The following is a 15,985-nucleotide window of genomic DNA, read 5'->3' on the forward strand; positions in this document are numbered from 1 at the left end:
ATTGTAAATCGATAAGCTTTCAACAACCATGTTAGTTACAGCTTCTTGAACTAAAAAAAAAAAAAAAAAAAAAAATCCACTGGAAGGTTTACATATAGAACTTTTGGATAGCCTAAGGGCAGAATTGAGGAACCACTGCTATTAAGAAACTATATTAGGCCAGATGTTTAGCAGCTAGAGTGAACACATCATCCAGTGGTAATGAAACCAAGCCTAAAAGGAAATATTACCATCAACATCCCCTTGCTTTCCAAAATCCAACATGCACAATTGATATGGTATGGAGTATGGACTAGCCTTGATTAATGTTCCCAAGGAAACTGGGCCCTTTGGAGATTGCTAAAACACCAGAAAGCATAGCCATGATGGTGAGAGTATTCTTGTTGGGACACATTGGCCAAATGATCCCGGCGGGGCTCGAACCCGCGACCTTCGGCTCATGAAACCAATGCTCTAACCAACTGAGCTACGGGACCTGTATCTAGAATCTAGATTATTACCATTATTCCTGCTGGATTGGAGACCAAGAGATAACTCAGTGTGACCTTTTCCAGTATCTTGGTTCGATAATTCATATCAAGGGAGAGATTGAGGAGGATGTTACCCATATAATTACAGTAAGATGGGCAAAATGGAGGGGTTCATTTGGAGTTTTATGTAACAGGCAAATACAACTTAGATTAAAAGGAAAACAGAAAACTCTATAAAACAGTTGTAAGGTCAGCTATGCTGTATGGAGCAAAGTTTTGGGCAGTCAAGAAACAACATGTCCAAAAAATGAGTGATGCTTATGCTGAGATGGATGAATGGAAAAACTAGAAAGGATAGTATCAGAAATGAAGCCATTCGAAGGAACTTAGTAGTAGCTCCATAGAAGACCATTAACAGCACCCGTAAGAAGTGATTTGTTGCAAGTTGAAAGGGTTACAAGGGTTAGGAGTGGACCAAAAAGGAACTCCGTAGCAAGGTTCAAAACATCGATATGCCGGTAGAGGCGTATCAGTTGTTTTTTTTTTTAGTTTTTTTCAAATCCAGTTCAGAGGGGCCGGTTTAAGGTCCATCCACCCCCTGGACCGGTCAAAACCCTGATACACCTCTGTAGGGGCATATCAGGAAGCTCCCGATACGTGTCGATTATTTGAACCTTGCTCCATAGAAGTTGTAACAAATGATTTAAACACTATTTAACAATGGATATGGCATTGAACAGAATGGAATGGTGAAACAGAATTCATGTAGCCAACCCAATATAGTTGGGATAAGGTTTCAATGATGATGATGATGATGATGATGATTAGACTCCTATTGGAGTTGTTGCTTGAAAAAGCACAGTTTCTAAAAAAACAAAATAAGAAATTGACAATGGAAATATGAGATACGCTAATTTTGTCATCTTTTCCCTGTTCTTTATCAATAACAAAGAAAAAATAAAGGAACCAATATAAATAAACTGCTAAATTAGCTTCTAATACTTTGTACATGACTAGACCTATCTCAAGGGTCCATTAGCTTCTCTTACAAAAGATCGAAGTCAAAAAATGTATGAATTTTTGTGAACAGAAAGACACAAACAAATCATCTCAATGACAAGTCTGAGCACCTCTTCAACTGGCTATTGCCTCTTCTTGAATATTCTGCTATTCATTTCCCCACAAGTGACCCAAAATCTGGCTAATGGGGCAACTCTCCGTATAGTATAATCTTGACTGATAAGGTTCCACAGTTTCCAGCAACTCAAGAGTTCCCTAACCAAAGATGGAAATCACCAAGACTCTGGATAGGGTTGATCATTTCTGCCCAGGCCCTAAAATCCTAGAGCTAGACAGCCCAACCCAGGCCAGAAGATATATATGCTATTCATTTCCCCACAAGTGGCCCAAAATATGGCTAATGGGGCAACTCTCCGTATAGCATAATCTTGGCTGTTAAGGTTCCACAGTTTCCAGCAACTCAAGAGTTCCCTAACCAAAGATGGAAATCACCAAGACACTCTGGATAGGGTTGATCATTTCTGCCCAGGCCCTAAAATCCTAGAGCTAGACAGCCCAACCTAGGCCAGAAGAGATAATATATATATATATATATTATATGTATGTATGTATGTACACTCTGAATAGAGTTTATGTATATATATACCAAGACACTCTGAATAGAGAAAGCAACTGTTTTGAAGGGTCTCACAATGTTGGTGTAAGATTTTTGAGCATAATATGCTGATGGGGTCTACTTCTTGTACATCTTAGGAGCTCGTTTTGCTTGGACCACAAAACCTTCAGAGTATTTTTATAATTTTTTATCAGAAAATTATAGCATTTATATTATAAGAACCATCTACAGCATTTACTGTACCAAAACAAAAGCTTTTCTATGTTTTATCAGATTTCCAGATGCCAAAAAACTGAAAAAAAAAGGCAACCCATACCGATTACATATACACCATTCCTTCTTCAAAGCAATCAATGCAAATAGCAAGTTGCCCAAGCCATATGTTTATTAAGCACCAATTTCCAGATAGTTCTTACTTATTAATGGTAAATAAAATCATTTTCAGTAACACGTATGAGATTGCTTCAATGAAATGTCAGATTTAGATGACATGATACTAAAATTAGTTCTACAATCTACAATTGCAAATTACACACCACAATTATTGGATGCACAGAAAGTAAAAACTTCCTTAAGGGAGGCTCACCTCATCAAGATAATCTGCATCAAGATCACCTGAATCATCAACATTTCCAAACATAAATCCCAAGAGTCGGCTCCCTCCACCAGACTCCTCATAATCATCCTCATCATCTGCCAAGTCAGAACTTTAGAACCAAACAAACAAAAGTATGCCATGCTATAACCCGTAAATGATATATAAGCAGAAGTTTCAAGTCCAAAACTTAAAAGGAGCAACTTATTTTCAAGGTACCTGCATTCAGGGGAACGTTTACATATCAATAAATAAGTGAATTATGCATCATGCATGTCTATAAATGTCTGTTAAATATAAATGCAAGTCTAAGAACTTAACACAAGAAATCCAATTTCCAAGTATGACATGAGGCAAGGTGACTTTAATCAAAAGCATATTTCTTATCCATTTTCTCAGTTCCTTCTGGTGTGGCTGACAAAATTGAGGAGAAAATGGGGAATTTCCTTTGGGCTGGATGGAAGGACTCAAACAAGCATCACTTAGTTATACCCAGAAAAGTGCAAGAAGCCCTTTTGATACCTGAATGGAAGAAGGCAATGCAAGTAGAGATGGATGCTCTTGTCAAGAACAACACATGGGAACTAGTTAACCAACCTGAAGGGAAGAAACCTGTTGGATGCAGATGGGTGTTTATTGTGAAATATAATGATGATGATATTGTAGAGAGGTATAAAGCCAGAATAGTTGCAAAGGGATTCACACAAACTTATGGCATAGACTATACAGAAACCTTTGCACTTATTGCAAAAATGAACACTATCAGAGTTCTTCTATCCATTGCTGCAAACTACTCCTAGCCACTATTTCAGCTAAATGTTATGCATTTCTCAACGGAGACTTGCAAGAGGAAGTTTACATGGAGTTACCCCCTGGATTTTATAGTGCAGAAGAAGGAAAGAAAGTTTACCTTTTGAAGAAGGCCTTGTACGGGCTGAAACAATCTCCAAGAGCTTGGTTTGATAGGTTCAGACTGGCTTTGGACAAATTCGAATAAATATAGGCTCAGTCAAATCACACTCTCTTCTTTAAGAAGGCAGGTCATTCCCTGACTCTACTTGCAGTCTATGTAGATGACATTGTGATAACAAGAAGTGACACTAGTGAAATTGAAACCCTTAAACAGCACCTTCACAAGGAATTTAAAGTAAAAGACCTAGGGAAATTACACTATTTCCTAGGAATTGAGGTAGCTCAATCTAAGCATGGCATTTTCATCTCTCAAAGGAAGTATGTTCTAAACTTATTGGAAGAAACTGGAAAGTTAGGAGTGAAACCTGTTGATACTCTCATTGAGCCTAACCATAAGATAAGTGCAGAAAGTGGAGAACTCCTTGATGACAAGGCTATGTATCAAAGGCTGGTTGGGAAACTTCTTTATCTCTACCTAACTCGGCCAGATATTTCTTATGCTGTTAGTATCGTCAGTCAATATATGCATTTTCCCAGGACCACCCACCTCCTTGCAGTAGAAAGGATTCTTGTCTACTTAAAGAGATGTCCAGGGAGAGGTATACTCTTCAAGAATAATGGTCATATGAAACTAAGTGTATACAAATGTGGATTGGGCTGCTGGATGTGTTGATGACAGGAGATCTACCTCTGGATATTGTGCATGGCCAGATATTTCTTATGTTGTTAGTATTGTCAGTCAATACATGCATTTTCCCAGGACCACCCACCTCCTTGCAGTAGAAAGGATTCTTGCCTACTTAAAGAGATGTCCAGGGAGAGGTATACTCTTCAAGAATAATGGTCATATGAAACTAAGTGTATACAGATGTGGATTGGGCTGCTGGATGTGTTGATGACAGGAGATCTACCTCTGGATATTGTGCATTTGTGGGGGGAAACCTTGTTTCCTAGAGAAGCAAGAAACGGAATGTTGTTGCTTGCTCTAGTGCAGAAGCAGAATACAGATCCATGGCCAATGGTGTCGCAGAAGTGTTATGGCTGAAATCCTTGCTTAATGAGTTGGAGATTGATTATGAGAAGCCTCTAATGCTATATTGTGATAATCAAGCTACAATTAATATTGCCCACAACCCAATACAGCATGACAGGACTAAGCATATCGAGGTTGACAGACATTTTAGCCAAGAGCGAGTTGCATCTCAAGAAATATGCCTTCCTTACATTGCCTCAGACATGCAGTTAGCTGATCTCTTCACCAAAGCAGTCACAAAAATCAAATTGGAGACGGATTTACGCAAGTTGAGCATGACAAATATCTACTCCCAACTTGAGGGGGAGTGAAGAAATAAGTCACGAGTGTGGGGTACCATACCCATACCTAGTTTCCTAATTGTTTTTATTTTTTCTTTTAAGATTGGGCCGGCTGGCCTTTTCATGTTTATCTATTTTGTCTTACTAGGATTAGGACTTAAGTATTTCTGTCCTATTATTGTAAGGAATTAAAGGTTATAAATAAGAAAGAATTTGGGGCAGCAGATATCAATCACCGAACCCCTTTTTTCTCTCTTCTCCTCTCTTCTCTTCTTCTTCTCCTCTACTCTTCTTTTCTCTTCTTCTCTTTTCTGAATTACAGTAGAACAGAAATCTACTTGCTTTATTCAAGTCTCCCCAAATAAGCCGCACTTCAATCTGGTGAAAAATTGAAACTGAAACAGTCCAATTATTTTTCCGGCTTCTGAATCTTCTTACTGCATTAGTAATATTCTCAGGAGCCATCAAATCCTTTATTATTGATCCTTTCTAACTCTAAGACAGCATTCTTCTCAAAGATTTGATATGCTCCCACCTCACTACCCTTGTTAAAATCATCCCCTTCAACTTCAGATGGCCTCCCACTGTCTTGCACATTACTATTTCTTGCAATAACACCAATCTCAACAGGAATCAATTTGTCTTTCTGCCTAACCTTCAAAGGCCCACCATATTTTTCTTCCAGCTTCTTCAGCCACCTTAGCAGAATGCATCAGTGTCATTCTATATTTCCTTTTTGACCCATAAGCCTCGCAACCTTCTTTCTCTCCGTGTCCTTCCCCTCCCTTGTCAGAAGCATCCTCTTTCTCAAATTTCCCAAGGCAGTCCACACCAGCGCCAAGTCCCTTTTTGATATCTGGCCCATTTGTTGATTCAGTACCATCCTCCTCAACCCACTCCTTTTTTTCCTCTGTCCACATCACATCCAAAACCCTCATCAGACTTATTGCTACTGCCCACATTTAAGGTTCCCTTCCCCCTTGAAGCCTCCCCTCCCGCTTCTCTATCTTCCTCCCTTCCAGAAACCACTTTGGCCTTGCAAATTGAACCCTCCCCCTCCGCTAAAGTCACCACCCTTTCTCCCCCTTCCCCTACTTCCACCCTCTACAAAGCCTCTTCATTGTTTGATAGTAAAACAAAAGTAAAGAAAAAAGAAATTACAAGAAAGGTGACAATAAGTCACCTGAGAGAAGAAAGAAAACTTGCTCGTCCAACAACAACCCCACCCAACTACCTAAAGAAAACACTCCTCCAAAGTCTCTTCATTTTCACCTCTAAAAACCATATCAGCCCCTTTTGACTCCCACCAATTATCTTCCGCTGAAGACCTTGCATGTGTGGGTCTCAGAAAGAACAAGTAGATTTTTTATCTGTAACTCTTGGGATTTATCCATAAAGAAAAGAGAGTAAGTACAGAAGTCTGAATGCATAACAAATTCAGTTTCTACATCAAGAATGGAGCTAGCTTATTGCTGCTCCCCTTCTCCCCGATCAATGGTTACTCAAACAAATTCAGTTTTGAAATCGAGTAGAATTTTTTATTGATAAACAAAAATAGGTGGATTGAAATGAAATGATGACATTGTGGTTTCTCTTTACATTAAAATCACAAAATTTGCCATCTAAAATCAGAAATTTCCAAATCACTAATTGTAAGTACATGTTGTTCACCATGATTGTGATGGCAATGAAGGCACCAAACTAGAACCATAGAAACACCCATGGCGACACACAAGCCAACGAGGATCCGCGACGAGTTCATAACTTGTCACGAACCTGCTATGAGCTCAAAGCCACCACAAACCTGCGATGAGCTCGAAGCCACCACAAACAGGCGATGGACGAAAATACCATAAACCAAAGTTGCTTATAACAGTACATCCAATAAGATTAAGCAGGACACGTCAGACTAGTCCTGACGCCACCCATGCCACGCCAATTTAGGAGACCCGCAAAAGGAAGTAGCACAAGTGTATTATGAGAATCCTCGAAAGAAAGGAAACTTCATCCTGGAAAGATCTCATGAGACATGTGGCATACCCCTAGCAGTGTCCCCCTAACAACCAACACCGTATTGAAGATCCCCTTTCCAAATAGGAGTCAAATCCTTTTGGCTCCTTCCCTTTAGGACCTCAGGATCTCCCCTTATAAAAGGGGTGTGTGAATCATAACAGACACAACTCTGTCAATAAAAGTTTGTAGCCTACTCTTTGCTCCTAGCCTTCCTTTGTCCTTCAAGGAGACCGCCACACTTAGCCTTAGAATCAACCTTTTCCTTGTCCCAAAAGAACAACCTAACGACTACAAGAATGCCAACCCAGAAGTCGGGGATCAGATTGGTCAAGAATCCACCGAACAGGCTGATATTGAAATCCTGGCCAATAAGGTGTACGACTTTGAAACTCATTTCAATCGATTGGAGCAGATGCAGGCCTAAATGAGAAACACCCTGCAACTACTTTTACAAAAGATGACAGCAGCTGAATATTCTCCATTCACACCCGCTGGCCCTTCTGTGTCCGCCCCTGCCAACCACCCAGGAAACTTGAACCTCGGAATGACTAAGCATCCCCCATAGCCAAGCATGCGCCTGCAGCAGACACAACACAAAGAACACACTTCTCCGTCGTTGAACAGCCTCATATGATCCCACGAGATAATACAACAATGAAGATGCCCATCAATCTAATCGAGATAAAGGAATATGTCCAAGGCTTGATGGAAGAGAACCACAACAAAACCCAGTCCATGCTCGTGCTCCAAAATCCACCCTCCAATAGACCTCCCCAGAAACCAAAACACACACAAAGTCACAAACCACTGGGAACCAAATATACCTCACCAATACACAGGGGGGATAAAACCACCACCCCCAGATACACAAGTGTTCACAATGTTTCCCGACTGAAAGCACTTCTACCAAAAGACAAGGGGGTTGAGAACCAAACTATAGCCAAAAATGTCTTTTGACAAAATGCTTCCTATCGAGAAACAGGGGGCTGAATACACAAAAATCAATTTCAACAAACATGAACTCCAAATAATGGACCCCAAGAGCCAAAATAACCAGGAGCATGCACTCAATGCCAAAACCCAAAGAGATAACCAACAACCATCCGAAAATGAGCTCAAAGCAACTTTTCCCCCACATGTCGACCACGATAGTCCAAACAATACTAGGATGCATCAACCATAGAAATACTTATTGGTAAGAATATTCTTACCAATAAACAAGGGGGCTAATCCACCAAATCAAAACATATCACCACAATGTACCATTTCCAAAAACAGGGACGCTCACACAGCCCAACCAAGTGAGTACATGTTCCTTGCCAGGAAGCCTCATGTCGAAAGTCGTGGGGGCTACAAAACCAGAAACAACGACACCCATGACTTTTCACAGAAGCCTTCCGGCCAAGAAACAAGGGGCCCGATGCAAGAGATAAGCCAGACCTCAAAGTGAAAACAGACCAATCGCATGAATACTAGAAGACCCCAAACTCACAATTGCATCCTCCCAAAACCCCCTAATTCAAAACAAATTCCTCACCCCACTATAGCCTTTCAAAATGCACCAACGAAACAAATGCTTATTGATAAGCTTACTCTTACCAATAAACAGGGGAGCTACTTGTAAATGCATGTTGTTCACCATGACTGTGATGGCAATGAAGTCACCCAAACAAGAACCACAGAAAAATCCGTTGCGACAAACAAGCCAACGAGGACCCGCGACGAGTTCATAACTCATCACGAGCCTGCGATGAGATCAAAGCCACCACAGACCGGTGATGGACGAAAATATCATCAACCAAAGTTGCTCATAACAAGGCATCCAGTAAGATTAAGCAAGACACGTCAGACTAGTCCTAACACCACCCACATCATGCCAATAATAGGAGATCTGCGAAAGGAAGTAGCACATGTGTATTATAAGAATCCTTAGACGAAAGGAAGCTTCGTCCTGGAAAGATCTCATGAGACACGTGGCGAACACCTAGCAATGTCCCCCTAACAACCGACACCATATCGAAAATTCCCTTCCCAAATAGGAGTCATATCCTTTTGGCTCCTTCCCTTCAGGACCTCGGTATCTCCCCTTGTAAAAGGGGTGTGTAAATCATAACAAACATGACTTTGTCAGTAGAAGCTTGTAGCCTACCCTTTGCTCCTAGCCTTCCTTCGTCCATCAAGGAGACCACCACACTTAACCTTACCACACCACTTACACTAATAAAATATTGTAATTGAGTAACTTCAAGTTTATTCGAGAGTGAACTTGTTTACAACTTCATAACAACCTGAAGTGAAATAGTTTGGATTCAAATGCTATGTATGGCTACACGACCTCCTAACACTAACAAGAAATTAGTTTCCTTATTTATTTATAAGTCCCTTGGAACAGTAACTTTCTGCACCAACAAACAAAAACTAGAGAGGGCTATGATGCACATTTTTTTGTCAATTGTGGTGCACGATATGAACATATTATTATTTTACAATTCAAACAGTTAACTAACCTTCGTCGCGGGTATCATGTGATGTGTTGCCTGACATTTCCCTCATGTTGTACTTACAGCTTCACACTAAGCAAAAGGAGGAAAAAGAGAAACATTTCTGTCATTTAGCACCAATTGACGATCAATGAAAAAAAAAAATAGAAAAGCAACTGACAATTCTTTCAAGTACCAAAAAACAAAGTTAGAATTATACCGGAGCAAAATGAATTAATATCAACACTCTGACATTTTTTTTTACAATGAACTAAAATGTCATAATACTAGAGCCCACATAAATTGAGACCTAGAATCCCCCCTCCCTCCAACACATGTTACAATAAATCAAATCAAACAAATTCCAAATGTTGGAGCATATATACATATATTTTCAAGATGAAGAAAAACCCTTGATAAGAACGAACTAACCGTATCAAAACTAAATAATTTAATAAGTTGAAAGAAAAACCATACCCAATCCCTATTGTACAGTACTAATATGTTCCAAGATCGTAAAAACATGGGTGAAAAAAAAGCAAGAACACGCAACTAAGAAGCTGTCCACCAAACCTGATTAAAAAAAAAAAGGAAGAATGGTGAGCTTGTTGTTCCAATTGCCCCTTGATATGAGTCCGGATCTCCTGCACAATCCTTCCCGAAGAGCTTCCTGTACATCAAATCAGAGAGTGCCATGTCAGCACTCTCTCGTGCTTAAATTTCACATGCGCGAGTGGGAGTAACAGATGTTTCAAACGTCCTCCCTGTTTTTAATATATTAAAATTTTAAAGCAAATAAAAAATATGGGTTAGGGTTTCTTTTTCCTATTTCGTTCAAATAAAAAAACAATAATTTACAGAGCTTTCTTTTTCATCTTCCTAGTCATTTAGAAAACTGCCCAAGCTTCCCCTCTCCAGGTACCCGTACACTACAAACGCAAACTCCTTGTTTAAGCAGAATCCATGCATCTTTATAATGTTTCGATATCGAATTTCTGTTAGAGCTCGTATCTCAGACTCAAAATTCTTCTTCCAGTCATCACCTTGAGATGTATTTTCATCAGACGTGGATGAATGAAGACGCTTTACAGAAACAACATCTCCACCGGGAAGCTTTGCTTTATATACACTCCCTTGTCCTCCCTTCCCTATACAGTATGTTTCATTGAAATTTTCAGTGGCCATTACTATATCTTTGAAAGCTAATTTCCCGTCGTAGTTCCATACTGAAATTGAATTTTTGCCCACTAAACCATGGACTTCTTATTCATCATCAGCATAATGGCGGATGAAAATTCCAAACATAATCAACAGAATTATGATAACGACAGCGACAGGTATGGTTATCGACAATTAAAATCGAGGTCAATTAAATACCTTACCTCGATTGTTGATTCCGGTTGGTAATCAGTCAGAGAATCGTCTCAGCTTCAGGCGTTTAATTCTCGGAAGTCGGAAGTCGGAACTCTTATTCGCGATTTTTTCTGCTCAGCTCTGTAAATTCTTGTTTTCTATTTGAACGAAATAGGAAAAAGAAACACTAATCCATTTTTTTATTTGTTTTAATTTTTAATATATTAAAAACAGGGAGGACGTTAGAAACGTACAGGAAGCTCTTCAGGAAGGATTGTGCAGGAGATCATACCGTCGTTTCTGTCCGTGAAAAACTAACAGACGACATACATCGAAAGGAGACGGGATCCGGATCCTCTGGTATCACTCTAGGAAATCAATCCCTAGTATCACCCCTCAAAGTTTGCCACGTCGCCTTTAAGCGTGGCAGACTCCTTGTATGTGTGAGACACTAACCGGCGTTACTTTTCAGTGGCCGGCATCGCTAAAAATCGCAGCTTCCCCTTCTCTGGTGACTTCTGTTTCCCTCGTACTCCTCTTCTTTGCCTAGCCACCGTCGGCACTCTGCAGTGCTATCATCTCAACTCACTTCTTCGGTGACGTCCCCTCCGCCTCGACCAGCAAGTGGAGCTGTGGAGGTCGAGTCGATGACCTGTAGCTATTGAACGTGGGCAGCATTAGCCATTAACCATCTCCTATAAATAAGACGTGTACAAAGAGCTACGGTCCGAATCATCAGCGTTTGAAGTCGAATGATTTTTCTCTTCGATTCCAACCCAAACTCGACACGTAAAAGTGATTACTCTTTTTTTATTTTTGGGTAATAGTAAAAGTGATTACTCGTGTACCGTAGGGATGCAATTTGAGCGGGTTGTCCGACTCCGATCTGATCCAACCTGAGTTTTGCACGGGTTGGGCCTGAATCAGAAATGGACTTGGGTTGAGGCCTCAGATAGCCTGAGCCCAGCCCAACTCAACCTAGCCCTATCCAACCCGATACACCCAAGAAATACATAAATTGTTAAATACATGCATTTTGTCTATATAAAAATTTTATCTAACTATGTAAACATGCATCTATAAAATATGTATAAGAGCTTTTAAAATTTGTATATTTTTCAATCAATTCTACTCTTAAGCTATGTTTTGTTTGAAGGAAAAAAGGTAGGGAAATCTATATAAGGTTTATAAAAATTTCCTTACCCCTTTTTCTTCTTTTCCTTATTTTTTCCTTCAAACCAAACACAGCCATAAGCCATAAAGCCAAGATAGTTATACAAAAATATGTTCATAAATTATTTCAAATCAAACCAATCCACCCAAACATGACTAAGTTTGGCCTAACCCAACCCAAGTTATGTTAGGTTGAGCCTAGATCGATAAACTCAGGTTTGACCTCGGGTTAGATCAAGCTCGATCTAAATGTTTGCACTTTTAGGGTTGGGCTTAGGTTAACCCTCAACCCAGACCAACCCACCCAAGTTGCACCCCTAGTTTATCGGATAATCAGTTAAAATATAAAAAATTGAAATCTTGTCTCTCCTTCTCTCAAGATAATGAAATCCTTATTTTCAACAACACTATTGCCTCCATACGCACCAACATTCCACCATAGCTGAAAAACTGGAATGTTGGCTTGGATGGTAGTGGCCCAAAGCATGGCTATCATAAAGAAGAGCTGCATGGGGTAGTGTTGCCCCATTTCTTTGATTAGTAACGAAGGGGAGAATAGGAGAAATAGAGGACGAAGAAAAAAGAAAAGGAGTGGCCAATGGCAATAGAATAAGAAAATGATGAAGAACATAGTAGGGAAGGATAAAAGCAAGAGAATAAATGGAAGAAAGAACATGGAGAGGAATAAAACTATGAACAAAACAAGGAAATAACGAAACACAAAGACTGATGGCAACTAACTGGCCAAAGGTGGAGAAGAAAATGGTGTGTGGAAGAGGAAAAGAGGAAGAATAAAAGAAATGAAAGAACATAAGAAATGAGTGAGGATATGAAGGGGAACATAAGAGGAAGAATACTCTACGTACCCTAAAAGCCTTGCCTATCAAGTTTCATCTTAATGCTCCTCCATTTAACCCTTGATCAAAGTAAGATTCCTTTTCAGCTATTTTCATTGTTTAGGAATCATGATCTCATAAATCCCCTAGATGCAAACCTCTTTAGACCCGTTTGATCCCTCGAAAATCCCACCCTACCAAATTTCATCTAAAAACTCCATTCATAGCTTTAAAACCAAATAAGATTCTATTTTACAAGTTATCGTTGGCATACACAATTTCCTTGCCGTATAGTAATAACACAATAACCTGTCCAGAAGTAATCTTGGCCACTCAAATCTGCCAACCCTTAGATGAGAATATTCTATTCTTACGACTTTTACAAGAATATCCCTGGAAACCTCAAAATATCCAAAATACCCCCTTACCCTCCCTTCTTCTTAGAATACCCCCAAACTCACTTCATTTGGACCATTTTGACCCTGAAAACCCACAAAAATACCTAAAAATGCCCCCATATACCCCCATATTCACCTCACTTTGGCCACCTTTCCTCTTACTTAGACTATTAATGGCTCTCAACCGTTATAATAAGTGATTTTTTTTTCAGATTATTAATACACTACCTTAGAACAATTTTTAGATTACAAAACATTATTGAATATTCAGATTCTGTTTGTGGCTAGGTTGTTAACCTTGGCAGTGAATTAAAAGAATAAGAAATATTTTTTTTGTGTGTGTATGGTATAGGAACCGTTAATGGCTTTCAACTGTTGTATGGAATGGGATCAATTTCCACTCCCACGTAAAAATTGATTAGTACCTTTTTCTTCTTTTTTTTGGGAGTTAATCTCAACATGTTTCTAGCCCATACTCATGTATATAATGTTTCATTATAATTTGTTTTTTTTATTCATGTCAAAATATGAACTCCACTAATCTGCCATCTACCCTCTTCATCATCATCATCAGAGTGGCGCCCACATTAAAAAAAAAAATCCTCTATTACAATCAAAAGCTTTGTGCACATTCTAAAAGCATGGCATCCAACCACACATTAATGCATTATGAACATTGGGAACGTATGTGCCTACAAATTTAGGCAGAGTTAATTTGCGAGTGCTTATTAGCGCTTATGAACATTTGATGAAAATGCATTTATTTTAAAATAGGAGTAGCATAGGTATTTTCAAAACGACATGGCAGGCCAAGACAGGCAAAAAAAGGAAATAAACACTTAAAAATAAGCCCAAATTTGAAGGCTTCTTAAATAAGTGCTTATTATTATCAATAACAATAAATTATTCAAGCTTATTTTTCAAACACAAATAACTGTTTATTGGTATTATTCACCCAAAATAAGTGGTTATTTGAATAAGCATTTATTTATTTATTTTTAAGCACACCCAAACTCTGCTTTAGAGCCCCTGTGCTTTTGTTGGACTCCAGTCTTCACACAAGGCCAATATCAATAGATTCAGGACCCTTGTGATTTTATGAAAGGCTTTGCATACAAAATTTTCAGCCTTATTTTCTTCAGATTTTTCGACAACAAGCATTACTCTCTTCTCTCTCTCTCTCTCTCTTGATAGTAAGTGGCACTTGGTTAAATGCCCCCAAGCATTGAAAAAGCAAATAAAGGACAACTTAGTGTCAGATATGCTTGAACTATAACCCATAGTCCTACAACCCAAGTTTGTTTGCCGGTCCATCACAAAATTCGCTTCTCTGAACACATGCATGTAAATAGACTTCTAAACGGATCGAATTCGAATAGGACAAGAGAGAAAGAGGGGGAAGGGTCATCCAGAATGACCACTCGAATAGGTCTGACATCATTGCAGTTCCTTGTCCCTACTCCTCTCTCTTCTTGGCTGCCACGTGCTTCCACACGGGGCATCCAAGAGGGGCAACCTCTCTCTAGTTGCACCTTCCCACTAAAACTTGAAATCCCATTTAATCACCTAGGTTCTTTGCCACTCACTACAGACAACTAGTGCAAAGAGGGGCAAAATGTAAGTAGTGAACCCCTTTTTTTATTTCTTTTATTTTTGACCCCAGTGGGGCCCACTTTCATCTTCCCCCGTTTTGTCTCACCCTCTTCGCCTTTATTCTCTCCGTCACTCCCTCTCCTCCCCCTTATTATTCATCCCTTTCATTCTCCCTCTATTTATCACCGTATCTCCTCTGTTTTTTTTCTTTCCTATTTTAATTCCCGTCTTACTTACCATTCTTGCTCCCAAAATCTCTCTCATCTTCCCCTTTCCTTTTCTTGCTTTCCTCTCCCCAACGTCTCTTGACAACCCTCTTAAAATCCCTGAAATCAGCCCTGAAAAAAAAAAAAAAAAAAAAAAAGACATCTGCTTCTTCAAGGTCCTCACCAGCATTCAGCGTCCAAGTTCGGATTAATCAAGTTTCATCAACCTCTCTACTGTTCTCTCACTCCATTGGGGCAACCAACATCTCAACCGATCAATCAGCTTCACAACAGGGCTGCTTCACAACCCACCATCTTCCCCAAGTCAACCAAGACGCTCAAACATGAGACGTATCTAGACGTGACGCCAATGCACCTTGGCAACGCTTCCAGTCACACCATTTTATGAAAGAATTAAAAAAAAAAAAAAAAACAAGAGACTATTCATTTGGTTGTGTCGAACTGCAATCAAGGGAAGTCCTGAAACCTCTTGTCTATCTAGCTTTTCTTTTCTTTTTGCTATATATATATATATATATATATATATATATATATATATATATATCTGGCTTTATATGTTCATACTAGAGTAGCGTAGCAGAATTGGTTGATTCATATTTGCAATATTCGTCAAAAAATAGGTCTAGATCATTTCTACATTAGAAGAATCTGATCCAAATCATTAAAAAAAAATACTTAGGTCTGGACTAGGAGTTAATATTGTTGAAATTTTGCTATTCTTTCTCTACGTATCATTGACCATACATTTATACAAGAATTTATTGTATAAATATGAATTCTTGTATAAATTATTTGTTTGTCACTTTTGTTTACCTTATTCCATCATCCCCTCGTAATTACGGTAGCGGCATACAATTGTCATATTAACTCTTTACCTCATTGTTTGGTTTATTTAGCCTCATTTGATTCTTTCCCAAGCATCTTTTTTTTATTAGTATTGCATCCTTTTACTCCCTGTCTTAAAGTTTCACTGCTGAACCATCAG

General features: G+C 39.1%; 1 protein-coding gene and 1 non-coding gene across 10 annotated transcripts in view; both read right to left on the minus strand.

The window, feature by feature from the left end:
• LOC104595190 (transcription initiation factor TFIID subunit 1-like) overlaps positions 1-11,482 on the minus strand; it is a 164,059-nt gene extending 152,577 nt beyond the window's left edge. For 4 of the 9 annotated variants that reach the window (XM_088897676.1, XM_088897675.1, XM_010255805.3 and 1 more), the window contains exons 1-4: positions 11,066-11,482; positions 9,994-10,090; positions 9,448-9,513; positions 2,693-2,799 (exon numbers count right to left, since the gene is read on the minus strand). In XM_088897676.1, the coding sequence (XP_088753802.1) occupies positions 2,693-2,799; positions 9,448-9,493 (153 nt within the window). In that variant the 5' untranslated portion in view covers positions 9,494-9,513; positions 9,994-10,090; positions 11,066-11,482. Of the gene's footprint in view, positions 1-2,692; positions 2,800-9,447; positions 9,514-9,897; positions 9,934-9,993; positions 10,091-10,463; positions 10,569-10,797; positions 10,932-11,027 lie in introns of those variants that run through there. The other 5 variants (XM_088897671.1, XM_088897670.1, XM_088897672.1 and 2 more) reach the window with 5 other exon arrangements.
• Positions 403-476, minus strand: TRNAM-CAU (transfer RNA methionine (anticodon CAU)). The gene has a single exon. It is a non-coding gene; the product is annotated as a tRNA-Met (tRNA).
• Positions 11,483-15,985: the final 4,503 nt, after the last annotated feature.

This window comes from Nelumbo nucifera, chromosome 2, assembly GCF_055504915.1.
Source record: "Nelumbo nucifera cultivar China Antique chromosome 2, China Antique-T2T, whole genome shotgun sequence".
Taxonomy (NCBI): Eukaryota; Viridiplantae; Streptophyta; class Magnoliopsida; order Proteales; family Nelumbonaceae; genus Nelumbo; species Nelumbo nucifera.